Genomic DNA, 18,687 nt, shown 5'->3' on the forward strand with positions numbered 1-18,687 from the left:
TCAATGCAGTTTTTTGGGGGGGGAAGTCAAAATATTAAATAGAACTTTTTCCTAATCAGAAAGGTTGGCATACACAACTGTTAAGTGCTTCTTCGTTCTCATGTAACTGTAATTTGATAATTTAGGAGGGGAGGGGAGTTCAGACCACCAAAGGACACGAGAATTTTACTAAAAGATTTTGTAAGACTACTTTTGCACATAGAAATCCTGCGTGGTGTCTTTTTTAGGAACGCTTTCTCCTCCTTGCGTCTGTAAGGTTAGTAACACAGAGACAGCAGTCAGTCGTTTGCAGGACTAAAACTAAGCAAATAAGAAATTTATTTCATTCTTTTATTTACTGTCTATTGTACAATCTTGCCACATAAATTCTGAAGCTGAAATACCGTGCCATTCAAACGTTTGACTAAAGTCATATTGTTATATTATAAAGATTCTTAGAGTTTTTTTGTTTAGTCTATAGTTTGCAGAATAGTATGATTGAAAACATTTTTTTTAACCAAAAATTGTGGAAACATTACTATGTTTAGTGTTGAACTAGCCTCCACTATAATTCCTTTGCCCCTAATTTACCAGAAGAAAGTGATTTGTACTTTATGGCAGGTTAGAATTTTTCTGGTACTAGCGAGGCATATTTGATGAAGAAATTACTGGATTGCATTAATCTCTTTAACAAGGATTTTACTTGTTGGGTTTTTTTCTGATGATTTGGCAAATCATAGAATGGCTTTGCAATTGCTTAATCCCTTTTTTAATGTAGTTCTAATCTCTTTACATAGTTTGAAGTGGTCAACTATTGCAGTGAAACTAGCAGCTATATATATGTCGTAGGTTGCTAAGGTCAGATAATTTCCTCCACTTTTTTTTTCCTTGTCATCTGCTGAAAACTTGCTTAGATAAAATTCATCAAAACTCTTCAGGCCCACTAAAGTAATTCTTTAAGTATTGGCTTATGTGTTTTGCTGAATTGAGATTGTTGTCATTAGTGAAACCAGTTTTCACTTATATATGGCTCTGCAGCCCACAGAAGGCAAAGTCTCAGAAGTAGGAATGAGACCCAAGGATTTTAATGAGTGAGGGGAATTGGATGTGGATAGAGAAAATCCTCTCAAAGCAGACTGGGACTGATTTGGTGCAAGAGCTATGTGGAAGGAAGGGATTGTAAAGTGTCCTTTATGAATTTTAAGTCTTTATCAAGACATCTGTCATCTAGATATCTCCATTTTGCTTGTGATAAGCAGCAGACGTGCAGGCTGGATTTTTTTTTTTTGCTTAGTTTAGCTGTATTTTTTTCTCTTTAACTTTGTATTTCCTTGACTTTGGGATGGGATTGTTGTTGTTTAATTTCAGATATTTCAAAGTTAGATAACTAAGCTTAAGCTGGTCACCCTACTTTCTTTTCATGATTAGGAGAAAGAAACATTTACCATCAGAGGGACAGTCATTGCGTCCTAAGATTAGCATCTCAAATGAGTCAGGTAATTTCTCTTCAGGGTTGTCTGTTTCTCATTATCGACTGTTGGCAGCCTAGGGTGGCTAAAATGAAATTATATTAATACTGTTGAGAAAATTTGAAAATACTACACCACTCAAGGGTCCTTGCTCCCCTTCTCTCCTGGTCCCCACATTTGCTGGCATGGCACTAATAGTCTTTGCACCAGATTAACAAAGAGTGTATTTGCCTATATATGTCTGTAAATATAGGTAAGATCTCTAATTTTAAAATAATTTTTCAATGGAGTAGCTTAATTTCCTAGAGGAACACCCCTCAGGCTTGATCAGCTTGAGGTTTCTCAGGCTTATGGACACTGTATAGGAGAACCTGGAAGAAAGAATCTCTGTAAGGCTCAGCTGATTGCTCTCTTCCTTGGTCCAAGTATATTGCAACATACTCTGATTCAGGTTCTGCTTCTCTGCTGCTACAGGAGTACAGCTACCAGGACTAAGATCAGACAAGTTAAGACCAAACTGTTTCTCCCCTGGTCTATCTTCTGTGTTTAACCATAGAAGTATTTTGTTACGAAGAATATTAACTACAGAATTATAAAGTTATTCACTGAAACTGGATATCGGATAACTGACTCTCAATGTCAGATCATGATCTAGAGCTAAGGCTTGTCATAGGTTAGCATGTTAAACAAGAAATCAATACTGGACAGGCTTTGGTGATAGTTTAAAAACATCTTCATAATATAGATTTCATAAGACACACTGATAGATTCCTAGGTTTTTCTAATGCACTAGTAAATCTTCCCTTCCTTTTACGTGTAAGTTTACCAAGGGATGATACTGGCATCTTTATGTGCTTTCTTACAACTTTGTGAATAATTTTCATTCATTGTTTTCCCAGATTTGCTTCTGAGCATCGATTTTGGGCACCCAGTGAAGTAGAGGAAGAGGTGGAAAACAAAGAAATAACTGAAATGTTGACAACTAGATATATAACATTTGCTGGCAAGTTTGAACCAGTGAAACACAAATGTCGAGCACCAATGCCTGATGGAAGTCTGTGTGAAAGACAAGATCGGATTAAGGTGGGCACCAAGGAACATAACTTGCAGGATATGTGCTATGTGGAGAAGATCTCATTAAAACATGTCCATAAAAGTTTATTTCATGTTGTAAATATAGCTCAAGGCAGTGAAAGAAAATTGTATCTGGAGAAGTTTGCTGTTGACGTGCTTCATATGAGAAGCATCTTTTCTGTAAGGAAGCTGTGAACATTTAAAGAACTCTCAAATATTTTTGGCATTCTCCATAGGTATTTATATTATATTTATTACTGTGATATTTCAGTACCTTACAGTGAAGCAGAGACAGTTAGTTGTTTGCCAAAAGGTTTTCCTTGTTTAGAGGCATATTTGATATTAACTGGTTTAGGAAACATGGGTGTTTGAGGGGCAAAGAGATTTTCTTTACAAATTAGGTTTTATGAAAGCTAAATCCTACACAGCCTCAAATTATGAGCCCTATCGAGCAGAAATACTTTTCTTAAATACTTTGTTCTAATATCTCTATTCTTCCTGTATTACCTGAGATTGAAGGATCTGAATGCACTAAAATACTTTAAATGGGGTTGTTATAGGATGGGGATAGAGCATAAACAACTAAATACGATGCAGTGTTGGTGCTCTGGTTCCAGACTTGACACAATGTGCTACCTGGCCTCTTGAAATTGGTTATTTGTATCACAAAGAGCTTATTTATTTGAGATTCTGAATATATTAAACAGATTATGTTTATGGGATCGTGATGCTTTCTAAGGGGGATGGCGGATCAAGTGTAAAGTTTTGTCGCTTTATTTCAGTGCCTGGCTTTAAGCTATGTTGAATAACATGTAAGCATTTCCTTTTCATTCAGAAGTTTTGAGATTTTTTTTTTTCCTTTTCTTTCTGAAGTGCCCTTTCCATGGAAAAATAATTCCTCGGGATGAATCTGGGATTCCTGTTAACGCAGAGGACAGAGCCAGAGAAGAAAAGATGCGGTTTGAGAAGCAAGCGGCTCAGCCAGGTTTGTGCCTATATAGCATCTTAAAAAAAAAAAAAAAAAAAAAAAAAATATATTAGACAGAGATGGGAGATAAGCTTTAAACGTAAGCGTAATATCTTTATTATATGTTTGTTTATATAGTATACAATATTTACAATATCTACAATATATACTTACAATCTATGCAATAATTGTGTATATTGTATCTACATTGTATCTATATATTGTATATATTGTATCTATATATAGATACAGTGTAGATACAAGTTGGACAACAAATGAGACAGGCTACATGGATGAAGAGAGCCAATTCTTTTGTTGCTGAAGGCACAGGTTGAGATCCATAGAACTGGATCGTATTCCTAACCCCATTCTCTCATTTAAATTCTTTCTGATTTTAATTTGCAGATCATTTGCAGTGATTCTTGCTTATGTGGTAAATATGGATGCATGTGTACACAGAATAAGGTTAAAATTGCATTTGTTCTTTATTTCCAATAGTTATCATAATGTTCCTAACACTTCTCAGACAGAGGAATTACAGCCTTTATCTTAAGCAACATGTTTATTAAGGACAACTAAACATATTTCCTGGGAAATGCTCGACAGTAACTGTTCCCATGCTTCTGAAAAGAAGTCATCTAATCTTGCTGGTCCCTAACAGTTGTGATTTACGTCATGTAATTATATTATTAGGATCACTATGTTACCACAAATATTGGCAGAGTGGTTTTTTGTCAAAATGCAGGAACTTGTTTTTCCTATATCTATTCATATCTATCATATTTTATATTTCCTATATGTATTCACTTGCTACTAGTGTTTTAGAAGGAGAGTTCTTGGCCTTGTTATGCTGTGTGTCTGTGCAGCATCGCTAGAAAATACTCTGAACTAGGGAAGCCCTCACCTTGGTCTTTACTTTATTGTCATTATAACTAGTCTGGATGTTCTAATAGGCGTGATGTTTGTGATGGGCTTGAGGAAGGGAACAAGCAGACCAGAGCTATTTAATTGTGTACGTGTTACTGTGCAATACTCTGGATTGTGTTTTCAAACAATGGGGATGGGCAACAAGACTAATGGCCTTCTCCTTGCATCCTGGCTGCTGCTTTCAGGTGTGGAATGCTCTGGAGGGAAGGCTTATGCTTCCACAAGATTATTTGGGCATTTTTCACCAGGATAAAGCTCTGGACTGCTAGGTAAGGAATGCAGGCAATGAGAAAGACAGCAAGCAATGAATATGCAGGCAGGAAGACTTCCAAGAATAAGGGACCTTTTTGCAATAGGACAACTAAACCTCATTAGTGATGGACAGAAGGTAGATTTTCATAGAGAGCTGGGGGACTGCAACCAGGAAGCTACTGGAAGTTGATGGACTGCAAAGGAAGATGGGAGAGAGGGATCTATCCAGCAAAGACATAGCGTATAATTGGAGGGGACAGATTTATTTTCAAAGCTTTCTCCAGCAGGTCTTAGTTTTTGTTTTAATCTATTTGAGTATTCTGCATTGTAATTAAACTTACCCATAGGCTTTATCATTTTGATATCTTGTAGTATACTCTCTTTACTGAGTTAGTTCTCTCTTAAGCTCTGACTGCCTCAGTATTTCACCAGTTTCACAGTTATATGTATTATTAATGAGTCTACTGAACCTTCCACAAAACCTCTTCAGAGCGTAACAAACAGTTGTTGATCTGTTATCCAACAAGGTCTGTGTCGAATGAATGTGCATTTAAACACAGCTGACCCACCCAGCTTCCTTTAATACTGGTTTGGCTGTCTCTGAGTGACTCTGCTTGGCAATTACCACCACCACGCCAACGCAGTAGTTACTGAACACCTTCTGGTGTCTGCATGTGTTGAAGGGCTCCGTTTGCAGGCAACTTCCATCCTTGTCCAGGTGGAGTAAAGTGCTCTAAACTGGCATCTGGCTGACAGCATGGGCACAGTTGGACTGTCACAGCGAAACTAGGCCAGGGCTGTGGAAGTTGTGCTAAAAAGGAAAGTTCCCAAGGTAGTTCTTGAAAACTAAAACTGGCAAATTAAACTATTAAGTGTTCTTGAGGGACTGGTTTCAAACTAGAAACTAATACTCTGGTATAAAAATCACTTGCACTGAAAAATATTGATTTTTTTTCTGTGAAATTGCCATTGCTTGAGGCTAGACATAATATTTATTTTTATTACAGTGTCAGCACGGTGTTGTTAGAGGCTTCTCACCTCTGGCCCACAAGGATGTGTACGTTAGTCCCAAACCAGTGTTCACATTGCTGTGTTGCATTATTGAGTGCCGTTGTTAAGCTGAGATGTCATACAAAGGTCCATCCCATCTGTCTGGGGAGATACTGAACAAGCTATGGCACTTAATTTATTGAACAAAACCTTACAGGTCTCTAAAGCCATATGTATACCAGATGTCACTAAATACTTTTATCCACTGCTTTTTGTTGCTTTCTTTTTTTCTGTGCCTCAGTATTTTTATATTTATTTTATAATATTTTCATCAACCTTTTAAAATGGTTTTTAGTTTGTTTATTTTGAGCTTGTGGTTTGGGAGGGGTGTTTGGTTGGTTTGCATTGGGGTTTGTGGTTTGTTTTTTTTTTTACAAAGGACTTGAAGCAAGTCTGAGCAGTGCTGCTATGGAAAATACACACACACACAAAAAAAAAGACCCACTCTGTACAGTAAGTGCTTTGGCCTTATTGTTGACAGCATCATTTGCTAATGATAACAGTCTGAAAAATGCCAAGCATTAAAATTTGGAGATCACCTGCATGGTTAAATTGCACCAAGTTCTTCTTACATCTTTTTCCTATTGGATGGTAGGTTTATTTTCATCCTCGTGTGGTTGATGGGGAAAACAATTATGTAAAAGTAATACAGTCCATGTGATAACGACTATGTTTTGACAACACTGTCATTGTTATTGTGGAGAATTTTTTAACTTAGCTAGAGTTTAAAATTTTCTACTAATGTCCACAAAATGGTGCTTTGGGCTCTTTGGTCCTGAAACAATGAATCAGGTGGGATTACTCTGACCTGCTAATCTGCAGTGTTCATCCTTTTCCAATAGTTCGCACACAGGAGCGAATTAAGTGCCTATTTTTTGTGTCAACCCTGAAGAGTATCTGGTTTTTCAGCCCTTAGTGACTTGTTAACAAACAGGTATCAGGACAGGCTGGTGAAGGCAGGCCGCTGGCCAGTCAGATGTGAAATAGCATCTCTTTACTAACTACAGTATTGATTCCCGCCTACCCTTGCAAACTGTGTAATTTTCTTTTCCCTGCTGCTAAACTCAGTAACAATGTATGAAGAGCTTTAGGGGCCCATCAATGCTCAAAAAGGCTGCTCTTCCCTGGCATTCTATTGATTTTTCTCAAAGGCTTTTAAATTGCTCCTTCATTTTACTCAAATGCTCATTTCATCTCTACTGGATGCCGGCATTTTTTCGTTGTGTTTAAACAATTGCTCCATTCACTGGGTTCCTAAACTGTGACGCCTTCTTATTACTGGGAGATAAACTGTTTAGACAGTTTTCCTTAATCTTGGATTAATCGTTCCTGTATCTGAATTGTGCTGTTCTGTATTCCTTCACTTCAAAAAAAAAAAAATAAAGTCTGTGAGGTCTTATGATCTATCAAGTATATGTGTTCTGTTTTCTCCCTCTATACTTCTCCTGCTCAGTTCTTGCACAGCTTCATTTTCCTCATGCTTTTTGATGCGTTGGATTTTAATCAGTCCCTGCTTTCATGTATCATAGTAGGTTAGATCTAACCTTTCCTTGGAAAATTGCTCTGCTCTTCCTAAACACCGTGTTCTTAAGTGAGGACATTGCCTCTGACCTTCCTGAAATGTTGTTACCAGTATTTGTCACACTTAGTGACCATCTTGGTATATAAGTGAAATTGTATAGTCGTTTAGAACTGTCTTATCTTTCTATATCTAAATAAAGGTTGTAGTCATTTGGTGTTAGAATTTCTGCGGGCAACAAAGGCTGACTGACATACAGGAAACTATATGACAAATGGCTGGCAATTACTGGTTGTTAAAATACAGAATTCTGACATTTATGCTGAATTTGGACCGTGTTACTCTTTGAAGTGGTACTTGCTACGTTTTTTACCAACCCATGTGCTCAAAATCTTTATAATGCAATGCAATTTTTCTAAATTTCCACTTGAAGATACCCATCCTCTAGCCACATTTTTACTTTTTACTTCGTCCTATGTTACTTTCTCCTGATATGCAAGAGACTACACTAAAGGTGAAAGACCACTGCTTCCTCAGAGAGTTTATAGTCTAAACTGTTGATGCTTTTTCCCATGGTGGCATCTATGATCAGAATCCATTTACAGTGTGGTTGGATTCTGAAGCGTTAAGGTTTTGATAAAACTGTAGAACAAGTTTTTTATGAGATAAATTAACTCGTCTAATTGTCAAGAGAAGAAACTTAATTTAGATAATTAAACTGATGAATTGCAGGATACTTCAAAAGTACTATCTTTTTCAGATGCAAAATTGGGCTCACAGCAACAGGGTCATGTTCTGTTATTCAAGAATGCTCTTTAGGTATCAGTTACCAGTTGCATGTTTTGAAGCAAATACGATTCTTTGATGCAAATGTTATAATGTTGTCACTCTCACTCTACTTGAACGTTGACATATTCCATACTTATAAGTTTATTTTTAAGCTTATTCAGAATGTATTTCTGGAGAGAAGTTCCTCATCTACCTTATTGGCATTTTGTTCCATTTCTAAATAATAATCACTGCATTTTATGTCATCTCTCCTACATGGAATAGTTTCCTTGGAGTTTTGCTGCTGTGCTACTGCAAAAACTTGACTTAAGTCTTCCTACAGAGCAGTTTTATCTACAGCAGCTAGTAATAGATACTAATCCCAGTCTGGCAGGGCTTTTTCATCAAGATCTGTCATTTTGGCTAACTGCTTTATCCTCCCCTTCCTTTGTGTATGCAACTTACAGCACAGTGAGTCTGCCCTCGCCTAGCGGTTACGAGAACCTGTGCCTTAGGAGGCTGCAAATTCTACCTGGGTTTGGAGTTTCAAAAAGTGCATATTTGTTCTTTTAAACAGAGTGGCGAGATCCAGAATTCATGAGAGAAGTTGAAGCAGCTACAGGAGTGGATCTTGGTTCCTCTAAAAATAATGGAAAAGGAGGGAAAAAGAAAGGGAAGAAGAAAAAATATCCACATCTGACAGACCTGAAGCAGCAGGCTAACACTTCTCGTTCCCGGCTTGAGAAGAAAGTCTTCAATAAGTAAGATGCTTACGTTCTCTAAAGCCTGTTAAATTGCTGTTTCCCTTTGTTTCAACCGTACTTTCTATTTCTACACTAACATGCACTTACTAAACAACTTTCCTCACTAACTGCAGAGCAGGAATGCCTCCCATATCTCTGGAGAGTAAAGAGTAGCAGTACTGATGACCAAGGTTACTTCTTTGAGGTTGATTTTCAGCTAATTTACAAAATTTCCCTATGAAAGATTTCTTTTTATCCTTCTCAATTTTTTTTTAATCCTTTAATTGCTGTAGTGGCTTCTCTGGATGATCATTTATTAATCAGATGGATGCTACTTTATGTGTGCAAATAGGACTGGATCTGGAAAGAAGATGATGTGTTCAGTGTGACACAGCTTACAGCATCAGACACACTGTAATAGAGTAGATGGAGTGAAAATGGAAGTTTTTCCTTTTGAAAGCCTAAGCTGGGCTGTCCTAAGCAGAACTTCAATTAATAAAAGGATCTGTCAGAAACCCTTGGCTTTTGGCATGTAGCAGTGTCTTGACGGTTGCCCTCAAGCCTCTGGCGTATGCTCAGAGACCTTCCCAAACTTTTGACTGCTGCCTGGGCATCCTGTGTATTTTCTCTCACTGTTGTGTACGCTAAACTGCTAGCTGGGCCTGATGCAGTGCCTTCCAATCCAGCATGTACACACAGTGATCCCTTCCTGTGTGTTGTTCAGTGACACACTGCCATTGCATTTTGCTCCTCCTTTACTGAGAATGCATTCAACTGGTTAAGAAAAATATTTGGATCCTTGTATTATGGTGCTTGTTCACTTAACCCCTGCTGTCTTTTGTAAATATCAAGGACTGGAACCTGCTGCAGGTCTCTTTTCAGTGTAAGAGTTTGGAGATGATTGTTCCCTGTACCAGAGCCACGTGGACACAGTATTCTTCCCACGATGGTGCTGTTTCTATACGTCTCCCTTTTCTTCCAGCACATGTGCAAACAGTAGCTCTTGGCCTACATTTAGCTCGAGAAGAAACTGATTGGACGGCATTGGAATTTAGACATGTCGAACAAAGATATGTCCACGACTTATGTAGACATATGTGAGTTAACTTTAAAGCAGGCATGCGAGCTCAGATGGAAGTGGGAGTTTACCAGCCCACCAAGCTGAATGGGGTTTAGAACATACAGTAACTCCATATGTCCACTCTGTTATGCCGTTTCTGATATCTAGTCTTGGTTAGGTGTGACTGCAACATAAATTTGCCTAAGCATAGAATCACAGAATCAATCAGGTTGGAAGAGACCTCTGGGATCATTGAGTCCAACCATGGCCCTGACACCACCCTGTCAACTAGACCGTGGCACTAAGTGCCATGTCCAGTCTTGTCTTAAACACATCCAGAGATGGTGACTCCACCACCTCCCTGGGCAGCCCCTTCCAATGTCTAATAACCCTTTCTGAAAAGAAATTTTTCCTAATGTCCAACCTGAACCTCCCCTGGCGAAGCCTGAGGCTGTGTCCTCTTGTCCTGTCTCTAGTTGCCTGGGAGAAGAGGCTGACTCCCAGCCCGCTACAACCTCCCTTCAGGTAGTTGTAGACTGCAACTAGCAGTTGCTAGTTGCAGTCTACGTGCAACTAGCAGTCTAGCATGCTCTGGTCTTTATCAAATGGGAAGCAGCTGCAGCTATTTAAAGAGTTTCATGTGTCAAAAATGACATAGTCAAAGGAAAGTGAAAAGTGTGAAGTTGTCAAATCAAAAAAGCAAAGTTATTATTATAAAATCATTAATGGTGGGCTATTCCTTAAACATACTGCGTAAGTTGAACAGCATCCAAGGCACAATATTTGTTTAAACTCTTATTTTCCCTTTTCTGATGTAATGGTTATAATAACAAAGCCGAATCCACATTGCTTTTAGTTACAGAAATAGCACATTTTCTGTGAAATTCTCATCTCACCTGATCTTAGTTAGAAGTCAGAGACATACAGTTCCGAGGATCAGAATTTCATATCAGCTTTAACAAAATAAATTTTAAAAGCTGGTTTTGGTTTACTATGGTTTGTGCTAATGATTTTGAGTGTGTGTTAGTGCCAGGCATAGGGAATCAAACCTGTCATGTTTTAATAGGTTTCATGCTTTGTAGCACTAAACAAGATGATAACCTTGGCTCCTTATAACAACCCCAAATTACTTGAAATGTATAGGTGATAAACCCAGGCTCTAGTCTGCCAATAACATTAAGTGAAATTGCACACAGATCATCAAAGTGGGATCTCATTTCATTTACAGTATCGCACAATCCAGTGGTGCTAATGTAAAACCTACCTGACATGAAAGTGTCAAGGCCACTCTGCACTGCTAAAGGCTCACTTTTCTCCTACCAATTAGGCAATATTTGAAGTGCAAAACCATGACCACATTTTCCGTACTCTGGTAACTATATTGGCAGACTTTTGTTAAAAGTATACCTCTTCCAAGGTGTTTTTTTCAGAATGTTGCTTTTCATTATGGTTGCTGCTGAGAAAATCTTTAGTCCCACCATTTAGAAGCACTATTGAGAAGTATCCTCTGTTTTCAGATGTTTCAAAATGGCTTTTGAAATGAAGCCGTTACAGAGAGCAGTTAGCTAAAACAGAAGTTGACTTGCCTCTCAGAGATAACCACAGGAGCAGAGCTGAAATAGAGTGTAGGGCCTGATCCTGGAAAAGGCTGGTGCACACTACCAGGTGGATGTCTTGTCTTCATCTCACTGCACAGCCTGCAGCATCCTCAGAAGTGATAAAGGCAGACTGTGACAATGTAGAGTCTAACAGCACTACAGTTGAAACCATCCACTTTGTGTGATGGAACTTGCTGACTGCATTTCTGATGTAGAAATCAAAGGAGACATCAGTCAGTGCCTTGTGCTGAAATGGGACATAGTCCCTCAACCCAAGCCCTTAGCTGGTGTACCTCCCACATTGGCAGAGTGTCCAGGTCTTTACACAGATGTGGTAGGAGATAACTTCCTTCTTCATAAATAGAGGCAGGGTGACATCTGAGCACAGCTGCAAGTATCAGCCTTGGATTTCTGAGCCTTTGTGCTAGAGGCATCTAAAGTAACCAATAAAAATGGGAACTCTAGAATCCAGTGAAGAACACAATTCCCTAGGCAAGATGCACTCAGCTGTGCACAACAGCTACTGTAAGTTTCTGTGGGGGCAGCTGTGCACAACAGAGCATTCTCCTGACTTCTGCTACTGCCTTTCTTCTGCTTTCTTACCCCTCTGGAATTGTGAACCCATTCCTCTGCCTGACCTGTTAAAGGAGATACAGGCCTGCTCTCTCTGTGCCTTTTATGAGAATCTGCTGCTGCTGTTCATGCTGTCTAGGCATCATTTTCCTCACCCTTAAAACCTCAGCTGTGTGATCTTCACTCAAAAGTTCACAGAGGGAAAAAAATGCAGGTGTGTTCACTCAGCCAGTTCAAAAGCATAGCAGTCACTCCCAAAAGCAGGGAAAACTGTGGGCACCATCTCTAGTGGGAGGAAACAACAGCAGCAAATAAAGAGCAGCAACATGGGGGCAAACCCTCATCAGATTGAGGAGCACCAGGAAGCTTAAGAGCTCCAAAGTTCACTCCTTTATTTCCTTTTTGAATCTGAAGAACATTCCAAAGCCTTCTCAAGCCCAGCAGGCACTGCAGAGTGCTCAAATGCTTGCCCATCACGAGGCAGCAGAGATCCCATTCCACTTTATATAAGAATAAGATAGTGGACATACTGTCCTGACTATGCTAAACTCTAAGCACTTAATTTTTCTGCAGCAGTAATTATCTCTCTGCATAGAGATACATGACAATGTCTGGTGTCATCTTAAACGAGTGTTGGGCTTGCGGATTAAATAGTTGCCTCTCTGGAATGGGGATGCTGCTGGTGCAAGCAAAAGTGTCTTATTCTGCCCAGAGCTGATGAAATGGGTTTTTGGTAACCTGGGAAAGGAAGGTTGCTCAGTGAGTTATAGGTACATGAATTGAACAGCGAACCCTTACAAAAACATCTAGATTCTGCAGGTTGGATCTCATAAAGGTTTTCTTAGTGTTTGTTAGGGGTTTTTTTTAGATCCTGTTAGATGCTTTTAGTTATTTTTTTCCCCGAGAGCAGTTCGGTGCTTTTGAATAATCAAACTTGCTATGTGTGACTATCAGAAACAATGCTAGGAGGGCAGAATGCACAGCCATTAAACTGAAAGACTTTAATTTGTTTACTCCTGTTAATAAAATCATTGCTGAATTAAACTATTTGTATTGCTGCAGCTAATTTAGTTAACAAGACAAATTTGTTCAGCCTCATCAGTGCAGTGTTCAGAAGCCTGGTAGTGATTAATCATAGTTCATTTTTTCCCCCCCAACATTCATAAACATTCTCTGAGATTGTATAGAATCCACATAACTGTTTTTATTAATTTTTTGTTTCTCTTTCAGAGGTGCTATGAAACGGGTGGTGAAAGCAATGAACCGAGTGGACCAAAGAAAGCACGAGAAGTTTGCCAACCAGTTTAACTATGCACTGAATTAAATTGTAATAAAATGAAGGGCAAAGAAGATTAACAAGAGTGCAACTGCACAAAACCTTTATCACAGATCTTCATATTTACACTGAAATACTGTGCTAGGTGCATTTTTGCTAGGATAATTTTTTTAAATTGTTTTCAACTTTAACTTATTTGATAATGAACATTAATTTTGGCAAAGGTGGTGGTATAGAATGGAATGCATTTAACAAGTTGATAATTACTTGAAATGTACATGAACTACAGCATGTTTTATGACTTGTATGTACTTTGGATAAAATGTTCAGGTTTTGGGGTTTATTTCCTTTCCTAAGAGACTCATGTAATTTATACCTCCTTTGCCAACATGTGTGTTGTGATTTGCCTCCACTTTCATGCCTTCAGAAAAAAGATGCCTTAGAAACCATTAGATTTCTACCAGAGATGGCAACACAGAGAGTATTTGCTCAGCCTAGTGTTCTAGAAAGTATACCACATCAAGCAGCACAGTGGCTCCTGCAGTACCTCTAAAGACCTCTTGTGTACACACTAAAAAAAAAAAAACCAAAACCAAAACCAAACAAAATCAAAATCAACTGCTGCCTTCAGATAATGAACAGAGTAGAGTTTGATTTCAGCAAACTGAAATCCAGGAACTAATTCAAACTCAGTAGCTGCGGTGGTGGAGCAGATGAAATTACAAAGGTCATCCTGGTCTGCTTCTTGTCTTCCTAAGATGGTATCCCAGTATCTTTCAGAACTACATGTGGAAAGCATGTTGCGAAAGTCTGTAGAGATACTCAGAACATGCTGTGGTTTAACTGATGCCAAAAGGCTCCAGTACAAAGTAAAAGTATGAGGTTTTGAAAATCGTTCGAGTGGCATACTGTAGTAGTGAACTGCCTGGCTTGAATGAGTTAAAATTACATCACTCTCAGGCCTGAGAGTGCATCTAAGGGTTCACATATTAAACACAAGCATCTGGACTCTTCCAACTCCAGCGAGTTAACACACATACTGAGATCAAGCAGCTGGATCCAATGTGGTTTGTTGTTATTGGCTGGGTACCTAACCAGATCTCCCAAACCTGCTTTGCTGGATATAGTCATGTCTTAAGCAGAGCGAACCAAACATTGACCTTGCTCTTGCAAGGCTTCATACAGCTTTATGAGTGAAGGAAATCCAGAGTATCAAGGAGGACAGAGTGCTTGAAAATCAATTTCAAAGTGAACTGCAGAAGTCTTCAATAAAATACTGAATACAAATTAGAATGGATTCGTTACTGCACTGACTTAGTCACTCACCTGTCGGAGATGTTTCCTCATGCATCAAGAGACTATAAGAATTAAAAAAGGAGAAAATTTAAACTCTTCAGCATAGCTTCTGACTACCTCAGACAAAAGCTAATTTACAATTCTGCCAAATACCTTTTGACTTGCACAAGTACTGCTCAGAAAGGAATTAATGCTGAATCTTGATAGTTTACCTTGCAAGAGCTCTGCAGGTTGGAAGACATTTTCCTCTTCAACAGATATTTGGAAGATGTACTTATAAACTACCAGAAATAAAATAACAAAGAGCCAGAATTTCAAAAGATGTCTACTGCACTGGAAAGCAAAGCCACTTCTACTATCAGTCTAGCTAGCTGGGCAGTGAAGGCTTCAGGTGAAAATGTAGACAAGGACAAACTAAGTTCATCACCAGGTCAGTTGAATCAACTGCTAAATGGATTTTATTCCTTATTAAGGATAAAGACAAAAAAAATTGAAAACAAACAAAGCCAACAACAACAAAACCCCACGCGTTTGAATGTAATATACATCATTGGGTGCTGGGATCGCAGAACAGTCTAAATGAAACTGTTTGATCTTGGAGATTTAACATTCAGAAGAGCCACAAAGGTCACTGTGCCACTATTGCAGAGATTCTTGAGCCTGCATAGACTAAAGGTGTACATTTTAAGACATGTTTTTTCTCCTCCCTGTAAAGAGTGGGGAATTTATATTGTGCAGTGGCACTTAATCCTTCTTTGCTGTGGACAGGAGATGTCAGCACTAGAAAATTTCCAGCAAAGAGTAGATGCGCTTTACCCCATGGAGTTCCCATTTTGGAACTTCAGTAAAATAAATTAAAAAAAAAAAGCCCAAAGACCAAGATTGGAAAGGGAAATGGTATAAATCTGTGAGAAATCTTAAACCGGATTCTGTTATGTGACCTATTTGCTCTCCCCCTTTCTTTATTAAAAAGACACATGCAAAAAGGTGTTTTTCTACAGTGCCTCCTTCATGCAGAAAGAGAATTTGCAGAATTAAGGTTTCCCAGCAAGTGACTTGGAGATGGCTAACTCAGACACAGGTGCATGGACTTTGGGACAAGTTTTTAAAAGCTCTGCTACTTTAGGTTTTTTTCTGGTTTTGTTGCAAGAACTTTCCTTGTCAGGTGGGGAATATACCCTGTTGGATATGAATTTTTTTCTTCCTCTTTCTGCCTTGAAGCGAGAAAGACTATTGACTCTTCGTAGGAGAATGTGTTAAACACACATCCTCTGTAGCACTGCCTTTATGCTAACCTGGCCTCTTACCAGCATGCATCTTCCCCTCATCCAGTGTTTGAGAAACCCATGCTTCCCCTCCCATGTTACTTAGTGCCTCATTTAATCAAATAGTTTCTGTACAAGGGCAACTTAGTGTGTATATACACACAACAGGTCTTGAATTTTGCCACTTAAGCATTCTCATTAGACCTGGTCAGACGTGGTTCAGAGGATTTGGGGAGTTTTCTCCTTTTCCTGGGTTTATCTGTAGCTCTGCTGGAGGAAAATTTGTAAAAAGGCATTTATCTGTCTCCAAAGATCCAGCATACCTTCATTACAGAAATCCTTTTAAGTTCAAAATAAATCAATCTATTTTTTAGATACACCACACCTCTTTGTGCCTCACTTTGCTTACAGCGATTTACAAATTTGAGGTCTCTGAGCTCACCAGCTTTTCAAACATCTTAGTTGCTAAATTGTGTGTGTGACATTTCTACTGGAACTTTTCTTTTCCTGTCCTCAGGGCTTCTGGGGAAAAAAAATACATGTATCATTCACATAACCTCTGCTGTGTGTTTCTGTCTTTATAACTCACTCAAATGCCTTTGCAATTATATTATGACATACTTCTACATACTGGGGATACTACATATGATTTCCAGGTACCTAAACACCTTGGATGATTTGGCCCTTAGAGTGTTGTTAAGGTGAATAGTTGTAATACAGGTTGAATATTCTGTATTTCTAAAAGGACACAGTAACTCTGAGCTGAAGCAAGCTGTGCCGATGCGTCTAAGTCACCCTTTTATAATTAGCGCCGTTTCAGTGGTGAAACAAGAACTGAAAGCAAAGACTCCTCCGTGGTTATTCTTACCTGAGCACACGATTGCATCTGGGAAGTAAAAGCCTGGAAGGAAAAGACTGTAGCATCTGTGAATTTAACACTGTTTAAGGTTAGAATGAAGGGTCTGGTCCTCTAATACGAAGCACTTGGTGATGTAAATGAGCTCGGTATGGAGTTTGTGAAAAACAATCCTTCAGCACATCCCCTCTGAAGTTACTGAGACAAGACGATGGGTCCGTACTCATCTTTTGCATGATACCTTGCGATTTCCTTTTCTGTAAACTTACCTGGGGCTTGGCTTTAGCAATCCAAGCCTGACTGAAGAAAACTGTAGCCCTTAAGAGCTTTTAGAAATGATGTTTAAAAGATTTGTTTGTGTTTGTCTGTGTTTGTCTTGGAAGCAAGACAAAGACACAGGATTTATAAGCGATTCTGCAGGGACAATGTGTCATGCCATGTAAAACAGCCTGCAGCTTGGGGAGGGCATCAGAGAGTCCAAAGTGGACATGATTGAAAAAAAAAAACAAAAAACAAAAAACTTCCATTTCTGGAAAACAAAAAATAAACCTGTTCCACTTAAAGTGGCTGTGGAAATGGATGATAAGGATGTTCCTAATTGTAAGGAGCTACTAGCCAGAAGCAAGAAGTATTGAATCTCAGGAACCCAGACAGCAAAACCTCAGTTCAGCATGTATCAAACCAGTTTGGCAGAAATGATAGCCATCCAGTGGTCTCTAGCGCTCATGCAAATACCTGGCGGTTCGTGCGACTGTGTTTGTAGCTCATGCAGTGCTATTAGATACATTAATGGTTTTAATCAGGGAGGTGATGTAAATATCTCTGTAGGTTACGCATCAGAAAAGGTAAGGACATCTGGGTGTTACAGCAGTATTTAAGTGATGAAAATTGGTCACTTAAAACCATGCCTTTTGAAATGGTGCTACCACATAGGAACACTTCATGCCTTTACAGTATAGCCTGACCACAGACAGTAGCAAAGAGGGATAGAAAGGGATCCTCTGCGAACTGGCCAAAGAAAGGTCTGGATGCCTTAGTCCAAAACCACAGCCTAATAGCTGCTTAAGTTTCCTGGGCCCCTGAGGGTCTGTATGTGCCACAAGCTGCACTGGCCTTCCCACCTAGACCAGAGTTCTTACTTAAGCCTAACAAGACCCAGGGAAAAAATTGTATGAGCACTCGAGAAGGCTTGGTCTGGCATGTGTTTTCATACCTTGCCTGACACCCACCAAACACATGCCTTTAACAACATGACTGGTTTTAACTAGGCAGTGGCAATCATGGTGCACGTAATAGCTGTAATGCTGAAGCACATGTTCAGGCGAGGTGGAATTCCAGGTCCCTTCTCAGCCTAAGAAGTGACAGTCCATGTCCTGTCTCAGGAGACCACCCAAGCCACAGGTTACTTAAATGCAAGGGAGCTGAAAGGAGACAGTTCACATCACCCGTTCTCTGGGAACTGAGACTGAACCACAGTGGAGCTAAAAATGCTTCATGTAGGAGACTAGACAGAAGGTGAAAAAAATCTTTCAAGATTACAGTCCCTAGGCTGGGGCAGGGGAGGGCTGGATCTGGATCCTCATTCCCTAGACACCTCCCATTCAAAACACCAATGAATTTTATGGGTTCAGGGAAGAGCTCCCTCATAGCAATTGTCACCAGCCAGATCAGCCCTTAGGACCTCTGGGACACCAAAGCCTGAGAGAAGGGTGTTATTCTGATGACTAGTGGAGAGCAATTTCTCCATATATCTGTTTTGGGATGCACTGGGACAGCTACATTTAAATAAAACTAAAACCATTAAAAACATACTGCTCCAGGGTGAAAAATAACACTTGAATTTGCATCTGGAAATATAACAGTTCTGCTCCAAGTGGTGCCCAAGGAAAACTCGAGAGTGCTAGGAGTGCAGGGTGAAGTCAAGTCAATAGCAAGGTGAGGAAAAAAAAAAACAGGGTAGAGGCTCCAGGTAGCAGGGAGAGGTGAGCCAGAAGCAGAAGGTGAAGGCAGGAAGG

General features: G+C 39.3%; 1 protein-coding gene across 1 annotated transcript in view; it reads left to right on the forward strand.

Annotated features, from left to right (window-relative positions):
• UVSSA (UV stimulated scaffold protein A) overlaps positions 1–16,372 on the forward strand; it is a 60,526-nt gene extending 44,154 nt beyond the window's left edge. Inside the window, exons 10-13 of the mRNA XM_068404059.1 lie at positions 2,348–2,531; positions 3,396–3,507; positions 8,583–8,766; positions 13,210–16,372. Coding sequence (XP_068260160.1) covers positions 2,348–2,531; positions 3,396–3,507; positions 8,583–8,766; positions 13,210–13,303 — 574 coding nt within the window. The 3' untranslated portion in view covers positions 13,304–16,372. The remainder of the gene's footprint in view (positions 1–2,347; positions 2,532–3,395; positions 3,508–8,582; positions 8,767–13,209) is intronic.
• Positions 16,373–18,687: the final 2,315 nt, after the last annotated feature.

The sequence above is a fragment of the Nyctibius grandis genome, chromosome 6, assembly GCF_013368605.1.
Source record: "Nyctibius grandis isolate bNycGra1 chromosome 6, bNycGra1.pri, whole genome shotgun sequence".
In the NCBI taxonomy this organism is placed as follows: domain Eukaryota; kingdom Metazoa; phylum Chordata; class Aves; order Nyctibiiformes; family Nyctibiidae; genus Nyctibius; species Nyctibius grandis.